This window comes from Liolophura sinensis, chromosome 6 (assembly GCF_032854445.1).
Source record: "Liolophura sinensis isolate JHLJ2023 chromosome 6, CUHK_Ljap_v2, whole genome shotgun sequence".
Classification (NCBI taxonomy): Eukaryota; Metazoa; Mollusca; class Polyplacophora; order Chitonida; family Chitonidae; genus Liolophura; species Liolophura sinensis.
The window spans coordinates 80,928,954-80,944,997 of NC_088300.1; the positions used below are offsets into that span (position 1 = coordinate 80,928,954).

Sequence of the window (16,044 nt, forward strand, 5' to 3'; positions counted from 1 at the left end):
TCCTCCTACCACTTCACCATCATTACAGGTGTGTGATGAGTGGTATAAGAACTCAGGATGGCTGCATGTGCAAATCCTCCTCCTACCACTTCACCATCATTACAGATCTGTGATTAGCGGTGTTAGAACTGAGGATGGCTGCATGTACAAATCCTCCTCCTACCACTTCACCATCATTACAGGTGTGTGATGAGTGGTATTAGAACTCAGGATGGCTGCATGTACAAAACCTCCTCCTACCACTTCACCATCATTACAGGTGTGTGATGAGTGGTATTAGAACTGAGGATGGCTGCATGTACAAAACCTCCTCCTACCACTTCATCATTACAGATGTGTGATAGTGGTATTAGAACTCAGGAAGGCTGCATGTACAAATCCTCCTCCTACCACTTCATCATTACAGATGTGTGATGAGTGGTATTAGAACTGAGGATGGCTGCATGTATAAATCCTCCTCCTACCACTTCACCATCATTACAGATGTGTGATGAGTGGTATTAGAACTCAGGATGGCTGCATGTACAAAACCTCCTCCTACCACTTCACAATCATTACAGGTGTGTGATGAGCGCTGTTAGAACTCAGGATGGCTACATGTACAAATCTTCCTCCTACCACTTCACCATCATTACAGGTGTGTGATGAGTGGTATTAGAACTCAGGATGGCTGCATGTATAAATCCTCCTCCTACCACTTCACCATCATTACAGATGTGTGATAAGCGCTGTTAGAACTCAGGCTGGCTGCATGTACAAATCTTGATCCTACCACTTCACCATCATTACAGGTGTGTGATGAGTGGTGTTAGAACTGAGGATGGCTGCATGTATAAATCCTCCTCCTACCACTTCACCATCATTACAGGTGTGTGATGAGTGGTATTAGAACTCAGGATGGCTGCATGAATAAATCCTCCTCCTACCACTTCACCATCATTACAGGTGTGTGATGAGCGGTATTAGAACTCAGGATTGCTGCATGTACAAATCTTCCTCCTCCCACTTCACCATCATTACAGATGTGTGATGAGCGGTGTTAGAACTGAGGATGGCTGCATGTACAAATTCTCCTACCACTTCACCATCATTACAGGTGTGTGATGAGTGGTATTAGAACTGAGGATGGCTGCATGTATAAATCCTCCTCCTACCACTTCACCATCATTACAGGTGTGTGATTAGCTGTGTTAGAACTGAGGAGGACTGCATGTACAAATCCTCCTACCACTTCACCATCATTACAGGTGTGTGATGAGTGGTATTAGAACTCAGGATGGCTGCATGTACAAATCCTCCTCCTACCACTTCACCATCATTACAGGTGTGTGATGAGTGGTATTAGAACTGAGGAGGGCTGCATGTACAAATCCTCCTCCTACCACTTCACCATCATTACAGATCTGTGATTAGCTGTGTTAGAACTGAGGAGGGCTGCATGTACAAATCCTCCTCCTACCACTTCACCATCATTACAGGTGTGTGATGAGTGGTATTAGAACTCAGGATGGCTGCATGTACAAATCCTCCTCCTACCACTTCACCATCATTACAGATGTGTGATTAGCTGTGTTAGAACTGAGGAGGGCTGCATGTGCAAATCCTCCTACCACTTCATCATTACAGGTGTGTGATGAGTGGTATTAGAACTCAGGATGGCTGCATGTACAAATCGTCCTCCTACCACTTCACCATCATTACAGGTGTGTGATGAGTGGTATTAGAACTCAGGAAGGCTGCATGTACAAATCCTCCTCCTACCACTTCACCATCATTACAGATGTGTGATTAGCGGTGTTAGAACTGAGGAGGGCTGCATGTACAAAACCTCCTCCTACCACTGCACCATCATTACAGATCTGTGATTAGCGGTGTTAGAACTCAGGATGGGTTCAGGACAGTTAACCTGCAGCACACAGGTTTCATTCACTCCAAAAGCTGGCTCCCTTAACGTAAGTGAAATGTTCTTGAGTATTATGTCCACAACAATCAACAAACTAAATTTACAAATTCCAAGGAAAAAATAAATTATTTTTTATGCTGTTTTTCTTTAACGAATTTGATCCTCAATCATTTCTTTTTTAACATTGCTCCCAGAATGTTTTAAAAAGTTGACTGGTACGGTTTTTATTATTGCTGGAGAGGAAGCCAGCATGAGCCTTTGATCCCAATCCATTCTCTGCATAGGGACAAATGTCTTAGTTCACTTCATCAATAAGTCCATGTCACTTTAATATTTAACAAACAAAAAAAAACGTTTTAATTTCTGTATAATCAATTATGTATTAGCGTTGGAAGAGCAATCAAACCAGCAAAGTACTCCAATCTGTAAATTAGTTGTATTGATCCTGGAGATTATAAAAGTTATAGGACTTGGGAAACCGGTTTTCATGGAATGGAGATCTAGAGATAAATCTCTTTGGTGAACAATCAGGGTTTCTGCGGACTTTGTATGATCGAGTCAGAATTCAGCTGATAATACCTCTGTTTATTCCCATAATTTCCTATCTTTATATGCATACCTGTTGTTGAGCTTAGCCTTGAAGGCAATAACCGATATTAATAAGCCTTCTGAATCAACACTTCATGCGACATCCGTCTGAACATACATGTAGCACCTTACAAATACATACTATCCACATCACAGGTATATTTCACGCTTAAAAGGCACCCAAGACGTACTCTACTGCCTCCTCAGGATTATTTAACGTGTTTGCATCAATCACAACATGAATTTTCGCGATCGGTTTTTTGCCCATGCCTGGCACACAAGATGCACACCATTGACTAGGATGAATTATTTAACATGTATCTGTGTCAATCGTAATATCGCCGTTTCAATGTCCTGTATTTCCGTAACATGTACAACGCTTCTAGTTCCTTCACAATATATTCCCCTCTGGCAATCATCATTTCAATGTCCTTTGGATCACTAAGATGCTTGTTTTTCATGAAGGCACTTTTCAATTTGGGACGAAAGTAATCAAACCCTTTTGGATATTCCTTGCCCAGGTGAAGGAGCTGTAAACAGAAAGATATTTAGAGATGATCAGTACACATGCATGTAGTGTTTCACCTAAGATTAGCATTTTTCAAGTTACACATGTTGTACTCTATTTGATTCATCCGAATTACTGGGCCACTTGAGTGCTTTTGTGAAGTTTGATTACTTCCTTTTCAGAAAAATTAGTGGTAGAATCCACAGTATCATTTAACCACCTTTGCAGTATTTTAACTCATAATTATAGCAGTGAAAATTAGGAAGTTTGTGCGAGGCCCTTGTCAACTGGCTTGTAATTAATGTGATTTGGGTTCATCCACATCCAATTCACTTTGGCCTAAATGCAGCTTGAGGTGAAGAGCTTTGTCAGGTACCTGGTTAGTTGAAAACTGCATATTTTGTTGTTATTTAAGAAGTGTTTGGAGTACACATGTATATGTACGACTACACAGCCCATGGTTCATGGGTGCATGTTACCTCTATGAATGAAGCACCAGAAGACACCAGATTCATCAATGTACTGAAGTACTGACCTGGTCAGTACTGCTTGGCACCAAAATGGCACGGCAGTGCATCATCACATATGTGCAGCTATGGTGCATATGTGTACCAACATATTTTTTCTCTTATGAAAATGCGTGTGTTCACACGACCATGTCGTCAAGTCGATTTTATTTATTTATTTGAACGATGTTTTACGTGGTACTCAAGAATATTTCACTTATACGACTTATCTGAGCACTGCGTAACAAACCAATCGAAAAAAAAGTTACATAAGTCTGAAACGGGCGAAAGTCGTAAGAAATTAACTTGAATCCTCACCGTTTTGTACAGCTGTATAACTTGTGACCTTAGAGGATTTGCCATATTTATCTCTGGTGTGCGACCATTAAAATGATTAGCTAACGAAGTGCTGACCAAACTTCCCTGGTTTCTGTGTCTTCATTCAACTGGAGATAGATGTCAATACTGAGTCGGTGAACCTGCCCTGATCGCGCCAGTGACAGGTCTGTCGGCTTGGCAAGGTGAAGGTTTGCTTCGGCATAAACGCGACGTCAAAGAAGTTCGTGAGAAGTGTGTCAGTAGGACCATCGAAATATATCAATTCACTACATGGTGTCGAAACAATCCCAGGCCACTGAACTGCACTGTTGACACTATGGACTGGGCTTCGAAATGTTTCATTACGCCGAACTTCTTGTACACGATCACTGTTGATGCGATCCTCCTGCCGTAAAGCGAGAATGTCGTAATCAGAAAACAAGAAGAACGACTTCCGGTCGTGGTTGCCTGACAACAAGACGCTTGAAGCGTGCTCAAAATTGTTTCCTAGCTTTTGACGTTTTTGACGTACCTACAGAAACGATGGTGAGTGTTTTGTTTTCACAACACGTCCAGTCACCGGTGCTGTTAGTTTAATAGAATCTTCAAAGTGTCAGGTAGCGAAGGTGACTTTATACAGTACGTCAGTGGTCTCACCAGCTGGATAGGAATGACAGGTTCCCCTTCTCCGGTAGGCAGTGCACATTGATCAAAAGTCATTCTTTATTGCACACAGATATAACAGTGGCTACAGGAGAGAGTAATCGAGCGTCCTAAATCGCCACACACCTTTAGAAAATTGTTTTCTTTATTTTCAGGTGCATGAGTTTGGATTAATTGTCTATAAAATACCCTAATTCTTCAACTTTTTCAGTCTTCTCCGCAATCAGTATTTTGAACATTCTGTTGTGAAATTTTGGGGTGTAAAGAAATGAGTTGCACTCTTTTATGAGTTTTGTATCTTTAATGACACAAACAAATCATTGTTAGCATCATTTTCATGAAAATTTTTTGCATAAATTACACTCAAAAAAGTGCTTAGTGCCCTTGTTTAAACAGTGGAAGATTTTACAGTAAGTATTGTGATATACATCACGAGCCTTAGAAAGCTGTTTTTAGCAGGCTTCTATAAAAAAAAACATTTCTTTAGTTGATGAAAAAAGGTTAATCTTACAATATTTGGTCACTCAAGTATACCAGTACTTTCTATAGCTGATGTTATAGTAATTTTATTTTAAAGTGTACAGGTACCGGTAAGTGACAGTTCTCTTTCTTTCTAAAACTGATAATCAAATCAGCACTGCTCAAAGCAGAGGAACTGTCTTTCATCTGAGTAGAGATCAATACTTAAAAATCATTTACTTACATGTATATGTGGCTTTCCACCTAGTTCTGGAGTATAAATAAATTAACTTGCTACTCTTGTACACAGGTGACATCCATCACTGACAGCATTTTGAAATGAAAAGCCATTACTGTCTCTTTACTGCATGGACTGCAGGTTAACTCGAAGCCGTAATCATTTAGATATTTGCTTTTTTTTGCCAAGGGTGTATGAAATAAAGAAGCTGTATATGTAGCCCTGGAATTTATAGTTATCCTTGTACAACATCAGGATGTCCATGTTTTACTTTTTATTTTATTTACCAGTATTTATTTATTTATTTATTTATTCAGCCTCCTAAGCCAGGAAGTGGCAAGAAGAAATTGTCAAAGGCTGAGAAGGAAAAGTTGAAAAAGGAAGAAGCTGAAAGGAAAGCTCAAGAAGAAGGTAAGACTATCAAGGATTACTGTATTCTTGAAGATAATTTGAAGTACTAATATTATTATAGATGATTCATATATGAACATCTATGTGCCAATATCTTTTTTATTTGATTTCTATAGAGGAGGCAAGACTTTTGGAAGAACAAGAAGAAAAGAAGAGGAAAAAGAAAGAGAAGGCGCTAGAAGTTGAAAGAAAAAAACTTGAAATTGAAGTAAGCATTTTTTAGTGATCAAGAATCTCATAGATGTGGTACAACTGGCGAAACATAGCCTTTCATTAATGAAAACTTTAGGAATTTAAATCTAGATGCCACTAGTAGCCAGGAATGATGGAAATTAAATTGATTTCCTTTCAGCAGCTTTTATGCGTAGTTGACCCTCTTTGAAATTGTGAAGATAAATAAATAAATAAATCAGAAATACCAATTGCTTTGATGAAGACATTGTACTACTTTGGTAATTGTCAAAGTGCTGAAAGTCACTGCAGACTACTTCAAGTAAGGGTCTATAGGTTATATGGTTGTCCTCTTGTGGAATTGTTGATGCACTTTCATGGGGCTAGTGTATTTGTAATTTATCCTGCAGGAGAGGAAACACAGAAAAGTTCAGATTGAAGAATTGAATGATGTGCTGGACAACCACAGAAAGGCATTAGAGGGAGATAACGAGTTCCGGCGCAAAGAAGCAAAGGTAATCATCAAAGATATTATTAATGGGGTGGCAGTAGAAAAGTTTCAGTTTAGCTTCTTCGTTGAAAACAAGTTAAAATTGTCTGTAATTTTCTTTCCTCTGAATAGCAGTTTGTCTGTCATAAACCAAATCACCCTTGCTTGTGACATACTTGGAGATGGAGTGTGTTTCTATTTGTTTTGCAGTGGAAGCGTTACCTGATGACAGATGGCTCCCCTGATCCAAGCAACCAAGGGGAGATAAATACATACATCAACCTGAAGAGAGAGAACAACACATCAAGTGACATAGAAACTGTTCTATTGGACAGTCATTTGGACCTGGCTGTGAGTGGTGTGAGAAAATATCAAGATGAAACACTGTTAAAGAATTTTCAAAATATTTTATTTTGTATAATATAATAATATATATAATAATAATATTTATATTTTTATATTTTATTTTCAAAACATTTACAGTCACATGCTGTTATTCATTGAGAGACTCATGGTATCTTCCTTCAAGTTAGATTCAGTATTTCTGTGCGGCCAATTTTGTGCCTTCACCATTGTTGCATTACTCTCAATTCTTGGATTCATGGCAGAGAGTACAGGTACATATTTATATCAGAGATTTTTGTAAGTATGTTTTATGACTAACACCTTTGTAGTTAGCTGTAAATAACTCATTCTGCTGTTATCTTGAATGTTAACTTGAAAACTGCTCAGATAATTAGTACCTTTAAATTATCATGTAAAAATGTAAGCTTTCTTATTTTTTGGCAGCTTATTGATGAGTTAGAATTTCTACTCCATGACACTCCTAAAGAGGAACTGACTGATGCTGTGGTGGACCACTATAAAACAGTATGTTCTCTCTTAGACTTTATAGTGTTAATTATTCGAGGTACTGTATGTAGTCAGTGTATTGTAACTTATCAGTATGATGTGTAGCTTACCATCAGATGTAGAACAGAGTGGTTTGAACGCCTGTCAGTTTACATGAGACTTTCACTGGGAACCGCATGAGTTTTTGATGTCATTGGTGACACAGTGAGTTAAGATTCATTGGCTGTCCATTGGGTATTCTACATTCACTAAAAGGAAATTCCCCTACCCAAGTACATGTACAAACAAAGAAGGCTTTTTCAATCATGTTACATGTATCCAGCAAAAGGAAATTCCCCTACCCAAGTACATGTACAAACAAAGAAAGCTTTTTCAGTCATGTAACATGTACCCAGCAAAAGAGAATTCCTCTCGGTCTCCCTGAAGTACAAACAAGGAAAGGCCTGTGAGGCTTGTTATGTACAGGTACATTCAGCAAAAGAAAATTCCCCTCCCCAAGCATTAACAAGGAAAGGCCTGTCAGCCTTGTTAGGTACATGTACATCCAGCAAAAGCAAATTTGTCTCCCCCACAATGAATCTAAACAACTTTGTGACATTTGTTTGTGACATTCATATTCTGCTAAGATAATCAGTCTTTGAATGTAACCTATTGTATTTAAATAACCACCACAGTAATAATTACGATTAAACTAAATATTGTTAGTTTCTGTTTGCATATTATACAAAGTAAACAATCTGCTACTTATAGCCATTTTAGTTCATGGTCAATGGTCATTTTACGGTTCTGCTAATGCCAGTTTTATGTTTGAATCCTGTTTTTTGGGTTGCTGTTGACAGACTATTCAGGAGTTGCAGGATCTGTTAAAGTTCAAGCTGGATGCTGCCTCACATGAGATATTACTGAGAGCCACAGAGTTACAGGATCCAGAGACACTCAATCTACAATTCACAACAAAAAGTGATCAGATCTCTCTCTGTATCTGGGGAAATCTGTGTAAAAACCCTAGGTAAGTACTGACATGAATTTGATATCACAAAACCCTAGCTTTACTGAGACTGTTACAGGATTATTTCACATGCTCAGTGTCTGTTTTTGTTAGTTTTATTTATTTGTTCATCTGATATTTATTTATTAGTGTTTAACACTCTGCTCGAGAGTGATGGAGGTCATGTTTATGTGATTGCAGTCAGGTTTATGTGATGGTGGTAAGGTTTATGTGGCAGAGGTCAGGTTTATGTGACAGAGGTCAGGTTTATGTGGTGGGTGTCAGGTTTATGTGGTGGATGTCTGGTTTATGTGGTGTTGATCAGGTTTATGTGACAGAGGTTAGGCTTATGTGGTGGTCAGGCTTATGTGGTGGCAGTCAGGCTTATGTGGTTGTGATCAGGCTTATGTGGTGGTGATCAGGTTAATGTGGTGGCAGTCAGGCTTATGTGGTGGTCAGGCTTATGTGGTGGTGATCAGGCTTATATGGTGGTGATCAGACTTATGTGGTGGGGGTCAGGTTTACGTGATGAAGGTCAGGGTTATGTGGTGGCGGTCAGGCTTATGTGGTTGTGATCAGGCTTATGTGGTGGTGACCAGGTTGATGTTTTGGGAGTCAGGCTTATGTGGTGGTGATCAGGTTATGTGGTGATGATGAGGTTTATGTGGTGGTGATCAGGTGTATGTGGTGGTGATCAGGTTTATGTGACAGAGGTCAGGCTTATGTGGTGGCAGTCAGGCTTATGTGGTGGCAGTCAGGCTTATGTGGTGGTGATCAGGTTTATGTGGTGGGGGTCAGGTTTACGTGATGAAGGTCAGGATTATGTTATGGAGGTCAGATTTATGTGGTGGCGGTCAGGTGTATGTGGTGGTGATCAGGCTTATGTGGTGGTGATCAGGCTTATGCGGTGGTGATCAGGTTTATGTGGTGGTCAGGCTTATGTGGTGGTGGTCAGGCTTATGTGGTGGTGATCAGGCTTATGCGGTGGTGATCAGGTTTATGTGGTGGTGATGAGGTTAATATGGTGGCAGTCAGGTTTATGTGATGGCAGTCAGGCTTATGTGACAGGTCAGGTTCATGTGACAGAGGTCAGGTTTATGTGGTTGTTATCAGGTTATGTGTTGGCAATCAGGTGTATGTGGTGGTGATCAGGTTTATGTGACAGAGGTCAGGCTTATGTGGTGGCAGTCAGGCTTATGTGGTGGCAGTCAGGCTTATGTGGTGGTGATCAGGTTTATGTGGTGGGGGTCAGGTTTACGTGATGAAGGTCAGGATTATGTGATGGAGGTCAGATTTATGTGGTGGTGGTCAGGTGTAAGTGGTGGTGATCAGGCTTATGTGGTGGTGATCAGGCTTATGTGGTGATCAGGCTTATGTGGTGGTGATCAGGCTTATGTGGTGGTGATCAGGCTTATGCGGTGGTGATCAGGTTTATGTGGTGGTGATCAGGTTAATATGGTGGCAGTCAGGTTTATGTGATGGCAGTCAGGTTTATGTGACAGGTCAGGTTCATGTGACAGAGGTCAGGTTTATGTGGTTGTTATCAGGTTATGTGGTTGTTATCAGGTTATGTGGTGGCAATCAGGTGTATGTTGTGGTGATCAGGTTTATGTGACAGAGGTCAGGTTTATGTGATGGCGGTCAGGTTTATGTGGTGGTGATCAGGTTATGTGGTTGATGTCAGGTGTATGTGGTGGTGATGAGGTTTATGTAGTGGCTGATCAGGTGTATGTGGTGGTGATCAGGTTTATGTAGTGGCTGATCAGGTGTATGTGGTGGCGGCCAGGTTTATGTGGTGGATGTCAGTTTATGTGGTGGCGATCAGGTTTTTGTAGTGGTGATCAGGTATACATGGTGGATGTCAGGTTTATGTTTGTCATTCAGGACCTAGTCGTATGAGTTTACAGACACAGGCTTTATGTTTGTTATCCAGGACCTATTTGTATGAGTTTACAGACAGAGGCTTTATATTTGTTGTTCAGGACCTAGTTGTATGAGTTTACAGACACAGGCTTTATGTTTGTCATTCAAGACCTAGTCATATGAGTTTACAGACACAGGCTTTATGTTTGTCATTCAGGACCTAGTCGTATGAGTTTACAGACACAGGCTTTATGTTTGTCATTCAAGACCTAGTTGCACGAGTTTACAGACACAGGCTTTATGTTTGTTATTCAAGACCTAGTCATATGAGTTTACAGACACAGGCTTTATGTTTGTCATTCAAGACCTAGTTGTATGAGTTTACAGACACAGGCTTTATGTTTGTCAGTCAAGACCTAGTTGTATGAGTTTACAGACACAGGCTTTATGTTTGTCATTCAAGGCCTAGTTGTATGAGTTTACAGACACAGGCTTTATGTTTGTTATTCAGGACCTAGTCATATGAGTTTACAGACACAGGCTTTATGTTTGTCATTGAGGACCTAGTTGTATGAGTTTACACACACACGCTTTATGTTTGTCATTCAAGACCTAGTCATATGAGTTTACAGACACAGGCTTTATGCTTGTTATTCAGGACCTAGTTGTATGAGTTTACAGACACAGGCTTTATATTTGTCATTCAGGACCTAGTTGTATGAGTTTACAGACACAGGCTTTATGTTTGTCATTCAGGACCTAGTTGTATGAGTTTACAGACACAGGCTTTATGTTTGTCATTGAGGACCTAGTCGTATGAGTTTACAGACACAGGCTTTATGTTTGTTATTCAGGACCTAGTCGTATGAGTTTACAGACACAGGCTTTATGTTTGTTATTCAGGACCTAGTCGTATCAGTTTACAGACACAGGTTTTATGTTTGTTATTCAAGACCCAGTCGTATGAGTTTACAGACACAGGCTTTATGTTTGTTATTCAGGACCTAGTCGTATGAGTTTACAGACACAGGTTTTATGTTTGTTATTCAGGACCTAGTCATATGAGTTTACAGACATAGGCTTTATGTTTGTCATTCAAGACCTAGTCGTATGAGTTTACAGACACAGGCTTTATGTTTGTCATTCAGGACCTAGTCATATGAGTTTACAGACACAGGCTTTATGTTTGTTATTCAGGATCAAGTCGTATGAGTTTACAGACACAGGCTTTATGTTTGTTATTCAGGACCTAGTCGTATGAGTTTACAGACACAGGCTTTATGTTTGTTATTCAGGACCTAGTCATATGAGTTTACAGACACAGGCTTTATGTTTGTTATTCAGGACCTAGTCATATCAGTTTAAAGACACAGGCTCTATATTTGTCATTCAGGACCTAGTCATTTCAGTTTACAGACACAGGCTTTATGTTTGTCATTCAGAACCTAGTCATATCAGTTTACAGACACAGGCTTTATGTTTGTCATTCAGGATCAAGTCGTATGAGTTTACAGACACAGGCTTTATGTTTGTTATTCAGGACCTAGTCATATCAGTTGAAAGACACAGGTTTTATGTTTGTTATTCAGGATCAAGTCGTATGAGTTTACAGACACAGGCTTTATGTTTGAGATCCCTAAACAACTGACACTGGCAGAATGTGCGTTCCGTGTTCTTTCCACTAAGTATGACCACTACTCCATGTACTGTAAGACCTACACTCCCAGATTACGCAAGAAAAAAGGTAAGATTTGCATGTAAATCTGCCTAATGCAAAGCCATTTTCAATACACACGGCTTGTTAATATGGTCTTAAGACATCATTTTCTTAAAAAATATGTGAACACAAAGAACATCATCAATTGTTCCATATTTTGTTCCGAGATTCATTGTACTGACACAAAGTTTTGTTTAGTGTCCATATTGTATTAAAGTAAAGCTTCTGTAACAAAGTTTTTGAGCGTTACAACAAGTTTTCTACAATCCCAGCTGTTTGTAGATCTATGAAGGTATGGAGCTATCTTGTGTCTGTTGTACACAGAGGGACTAGTGGAGGTATAAAACATAACTAAAGCAATCTTTTGTCTGTTGTGAGCAGAGGGACTTGTGGAGGTATAAAACATAACCAAAGCAATCTTTTGTCTGTTGTGAGCAGAGGAACCTGTAGAGGTATAAAACATAACTAAAGCAATCTTGTGTCTGTTGTGAGCAGAGGAACCTGTAGAGGTATAAAACATAGCTAAAGCAATCTTTTGTCTGCTGTGAGCAGAGGAACCTGTAGAGGTATAAAACATAACTAAAGCAATCTTGTGTCTGCTTTGCACAGAGGAACCTGTGGAAGAGGTGTGTGAAAATGAAGAGGAGCGGGGGGAAAAGGAAGCAGAGGACGAGGGTGAGAAGACTGAAGGAGAGGAAGCTAAGCCTGAAGGGGCGGAACTAGAAAAAGAGGATACCATGGTAACTATATCATGTTGTATCATACCTGAGAGTGGAGGTACATATACATGTACATGTAACTTGAACTGGTCCACAGGGAAAGGCTGCACCTCAGCCAGACATGGCTCACTACAGAGGAGAATATGTACAGACATCGGATATCATTCACAAATGCGTTTGTGGTTTGAAGTTACAAGTATTCATTATTTCTGAAATTATTCTTTTAGAATATACATGTACATGAATATTTTCTGTTGAGTTCCCATGATTTAATCTTGAGATGTGATTATGGTATTTTGTCACTGTTTGGCCAGGACTTGATGGCAAGTCTGCGTGAGGCAAACAACGAAGAAGAGGCAGAAGAGGAGACGGGCAGTCAAGATGGAAAAGGGGAGGAGCCAAAGGAGGAAGAGGAGGAGCCTTGGGAAGATCCTGTCACTCCAGGTAAGCAGTGGAGATCGCAACCCACCAGCAACCGCTCCTTCCTTGTATTGTCACTTATCTGTTGTACGTGTAATGAGTGAATGTTATCCCATGGACAAACCCCACCTTACTTAGTAGTCAGCTCGTCCAACATGACAGTACATATAGTATATATGTTCAGACATATGTAGGCTAGGGTTCTAGTCTGTGGCCTCTGTGTATGATACCCTAAGTCCGTCCTATGTATGATGCCCTAAATCAGTCCTGTGTATGATGCCCCAAGCAAATGGTGTGTGATACACAATTACATGGCCTGTGTATATGATGCCTCAAGTCAATGACATATGCATGGTGCCTTAAGCCATTGGCCTGTGTGTGATGCCCTAGGCCCATGACCTGTGTATAATACCCTAAGTTCATGGCCTGTATATATGATGTCCTAAGTTCATGGCCCGTGTGTGATGCCATAGGCCCATGACCTGTGCATAATACCCTAAGTTTGTGGCCTGTATATATGATGTCCTAAGTCCATGGCCTGTGTATGATGCCCCAAGTTCATGGCCTGTGTATGATGCCACAAGTTCATGGCCCGTGTATGATGCTCTAAGTTCATGGCCCGTGTATGATGCTCTAAGTCCATGGCCCGTGTATGATGCCACAAGTTCATGGCCTGTGTATGATGCTCTAAGTTCATGACCTGTGTATGATGCCACAAGTTCATGGCCTGTGTATGATGCCCCAAGTTCATGGCCTGTGTATGATGCCACAAGTTCATGGCCTGTGTATGATGCCCCAAGTTCATGGCCTGTGTATGATGCCCCAAGTTCATGGCCCGTGTATGATGCCACAAGTTCATGGCCCGTGTATGATGCTCTGAGTTCATGGCCCGTGTATGATGCCCCAAGTCCATGGCCTGTATATGATGCCCTATGTCTGTGGCCTATGTGTATGATGCCCCAAGTCTATGGCCTGTGTGAATGATGCGCTAAGTCCATGGCCTGTGTATGATGCCCTGTCTGTTTCCTGTGTATGATACCTCAAGCCTATGGCCTGTGTGAATGATACGCTAAGTCCATGGCCCGTACATGATGCCCTATCTGTTTCCTGTGTATGATACCTCAAGTCTATGGCCTGTATGAATGATGCGCTAAGTCCATGGCCTGTGTATGATGCCCTGTCTGTTTCCTGTGTATGATACCTCAAGCCTATGGCCTGTGTGAATGATACGCTAAGTCCATGGCCCGTACATGATGCCCTATCTGTTTCCTGTGTATGATACCTCAAGTCTATGGCCTATATGAATGATGCGCTAAGTCCTTTTCCTGTACATGATGCCCTGTCTGTTTCCTGTGTATGATGCCTCAAGTCTATGGCCTGTGTGAATGATACGCTAAGTCCATGGCCTGTACATGATGTCCTGTCTGTTTCCTGTGTATGATACCTCAAGTCTATGGCCTGTGTGAATGATACGCTAAGTCCATGGCCCGTACATGATGTCCTGTCTGTTTCCTGTGTATGATACCTCAAGCCTATGGCCTGTGTGAATGATACGCTAAGTCCATGGCCCGTACATGATGCCCTATCTGTTTCCTGTGCATGATACCTCAAGTCTATGGCCTGTATGAATGATGCGCTAAGTCCATGGCTCGTGCATGATGTCCTGTCTGTTTCCTGTGCATGATACCTCAAGTCTATGGCCTGTATGAATGATGCGCTAAGTCCATGGCTTGTGCATGATGTCCTGTCTGTTTCCTGTGCATGATACCTCAAGTCTATGGCCTGTATGAATGATACGCTAAGTCCATGGCCCGTACATGATGCCCTATCTGTTTCCTGTGCATGATACCTCAAGTCTATGGCCTGTATGAATGATGCGCTAAGTCCATGGCTCGTGCATGATGTCCTGTCTGTTTCCTGTGTATGATGCCTCAAGTCTATGGCCTGTGTGAATGATGCCTCAAGTCTATGGCCTGTGTGAATGATGCACTAAGTGCATGGCCTGTACATGATGCCCTGTCTGTTTCCTGTGTATGATACCTCAAGTCTATGGCCTGTATGAATGATGCGCTAAGTCCATGGCCTGTGTATGATGCCCTGTCTGTTTCCTGTGTATGATACCTCAAGTCTATGGCCTGTGTGAATGATACGCTAAGTCCATGGCCTGTACATGATGCCCTGTCTGTTTCCTGTGTATGATACCTCAAGTCTATGGCCTGTATGAATGATGCGCTAAGTCCATGGCCCGTACATGATGTCCTGTCTGTTTCCTGTGTATGATGCCTCAAGTCTATGGCCTGTGTGAATGATGCCTCAAGTCTATGGCCTGTGTGAATGATGCACTAAGTGTATGTCCTGTACATGATGCCCTGTCTGTTTTCTGTGTATGATGCCTCAAGTCTATGGCCTGTGTAAGCGATGCGCTAAGTCCATAGCCTGTTCATGATGCCCAAGTCCTAATTCTTTGCTGTTGTCCACAGAACCTCCAGAGTGGGAAGACTTTGATGGGGATGATGATGAAGTTGACCTCCGAGCTTATCATGTCATAGGAGGGGTATTTCACTTCAACCTGCTGCACTTACCCCCTCAACCCAAAACAGTCAACAACTGGACTATGACTCAGTGTGAGTCATTCCACATTCTCACACCTTTCTAGTAACCTGAGTGTTTTGTGGTATGACTTTGGCTAAATTATAGAGTGAACATTTTTCCTCGTGTTCATTACTTTACCTGACATACATATATTTGACATGGGAGATTCATGGCAGCTTCAGTCAAGCAAAGCCAGCTACTCAGGTATAGTATTCCTTCAGGATAACAGTTTCCAAGGCTCTAGTGAATGCATAATACTGTGGGAGTCTAATGGCAAATTTACAGTCAGTACTGAACATTATTTTTATTCCATGACTCTCCTCAAAACATTTAATGTGGGTGATAAGGAGTCAAATCAATACTTTCCCACCCATATGAGGTAGCGTTGGAAGATCACTGTTTTTACTTCAAACGAGTATCAAACTGATCACAAATATGGCTGTGGGAAATTAATCAGCAGCACTCTTTGGGATGGTGTAACATTTGTCTGTAAACTCCTGGTCTGCACGTTATTTGATTATGACACATTTCTCATGGTTAAGAGCCACACACTGGTTAGTAATCAGTCTTTCTTTCAATCATTTTCTGTCAATCAATCAGTTGCCTTCACCAGAAATAAAACACAGAGCTGCAAATCA

The 16,044-nt window shown here is 41.0% G+C and overlaps 2 protein-coding genes across 2 annotated transcripts in view; one reads left to right on the top strand and one right to left on the bottom strand.

Moving 5' to 3' along the window:
* Positions 1 to 2,467: 2,467 nt before the first annotated feature.
* On the bottom strand, positions 2,468 to 4,227 carry LOC135468879 (electron transfer flavoprotein regulatory factor 1-like). The gene is made up of 2 exons (XM_064747341.1): positions 3,824 to 4,227; positions 2,468 to 3,021 (listed from the first exon to the last, which is right to left on the bottom strand). The coding sequence occupies exons 1-2, from the start codon at positions 3,866 to 3,868 to the stop codon at positions 2,818 to 2,820; spliced, it is 249 nt and encodes an 82-aa protein (XP_064603411.1). The 5' UTR covers positions 3,869 to 4,227; the 3' UTR covers positions 2,468 to 2,817.
* A 49-nt stretch (positions 4,228 to 4,276) lies between these two features.
* The window catches only part of LOC135466857 (dynein axonemal intermediate chain 7-like), a 29,828-nt gene continuing 18,060 nt past the window's right edge, over positions 4,277 to 16,044 (top strand). The window contains exons 1-11 of the mRNA XM_064744608.1: positions 4,277 to 4,369; positions 5,501 to 5,594; positions 5,711 to 5,802; positions 6,176 to 6,280; positions 6,466 to 6,606; positions 7,045 to 7,125; positions 7,947 to 8,116; positions 11,548 to 11,702; positions 12,285 to 12,415; positions 12,709 to 12,838; positions 15,295 to 15,438. Coding sequence (XP_064600678.1) covers positions 4,367 to 4,369; positions 5,501 to 5,594; positions 5,711 to 5,802; positions 6,176 to 6,280; positions 6,466 to 6,606; positions 7,045 to 7,125; positions 7,947 to 8,116; positions 11,548 to 11,702; positions 12,285 to 12,415; positions 12,709 to 12,838; positions 15,295 to 15,438 — 1,246 coding nt within the window. The 5' untranslated portion in view covers positions 4,277 to 4,366. The remainder of the gene's footprint in view (positions 4,370 to 5,500; positions 5,595 to 5,710; positions 5,803 to 6,175; positions 6,281 to 6,465; positions 6,607 to 7,044; positions 7,126 to 7,946; positions 8,117 to 11,547; positions 11,703 to 12,284; positions 12,416 to 12,708; positions 12,839 to 15,294; positions 15,439 to 16,044) is intronic.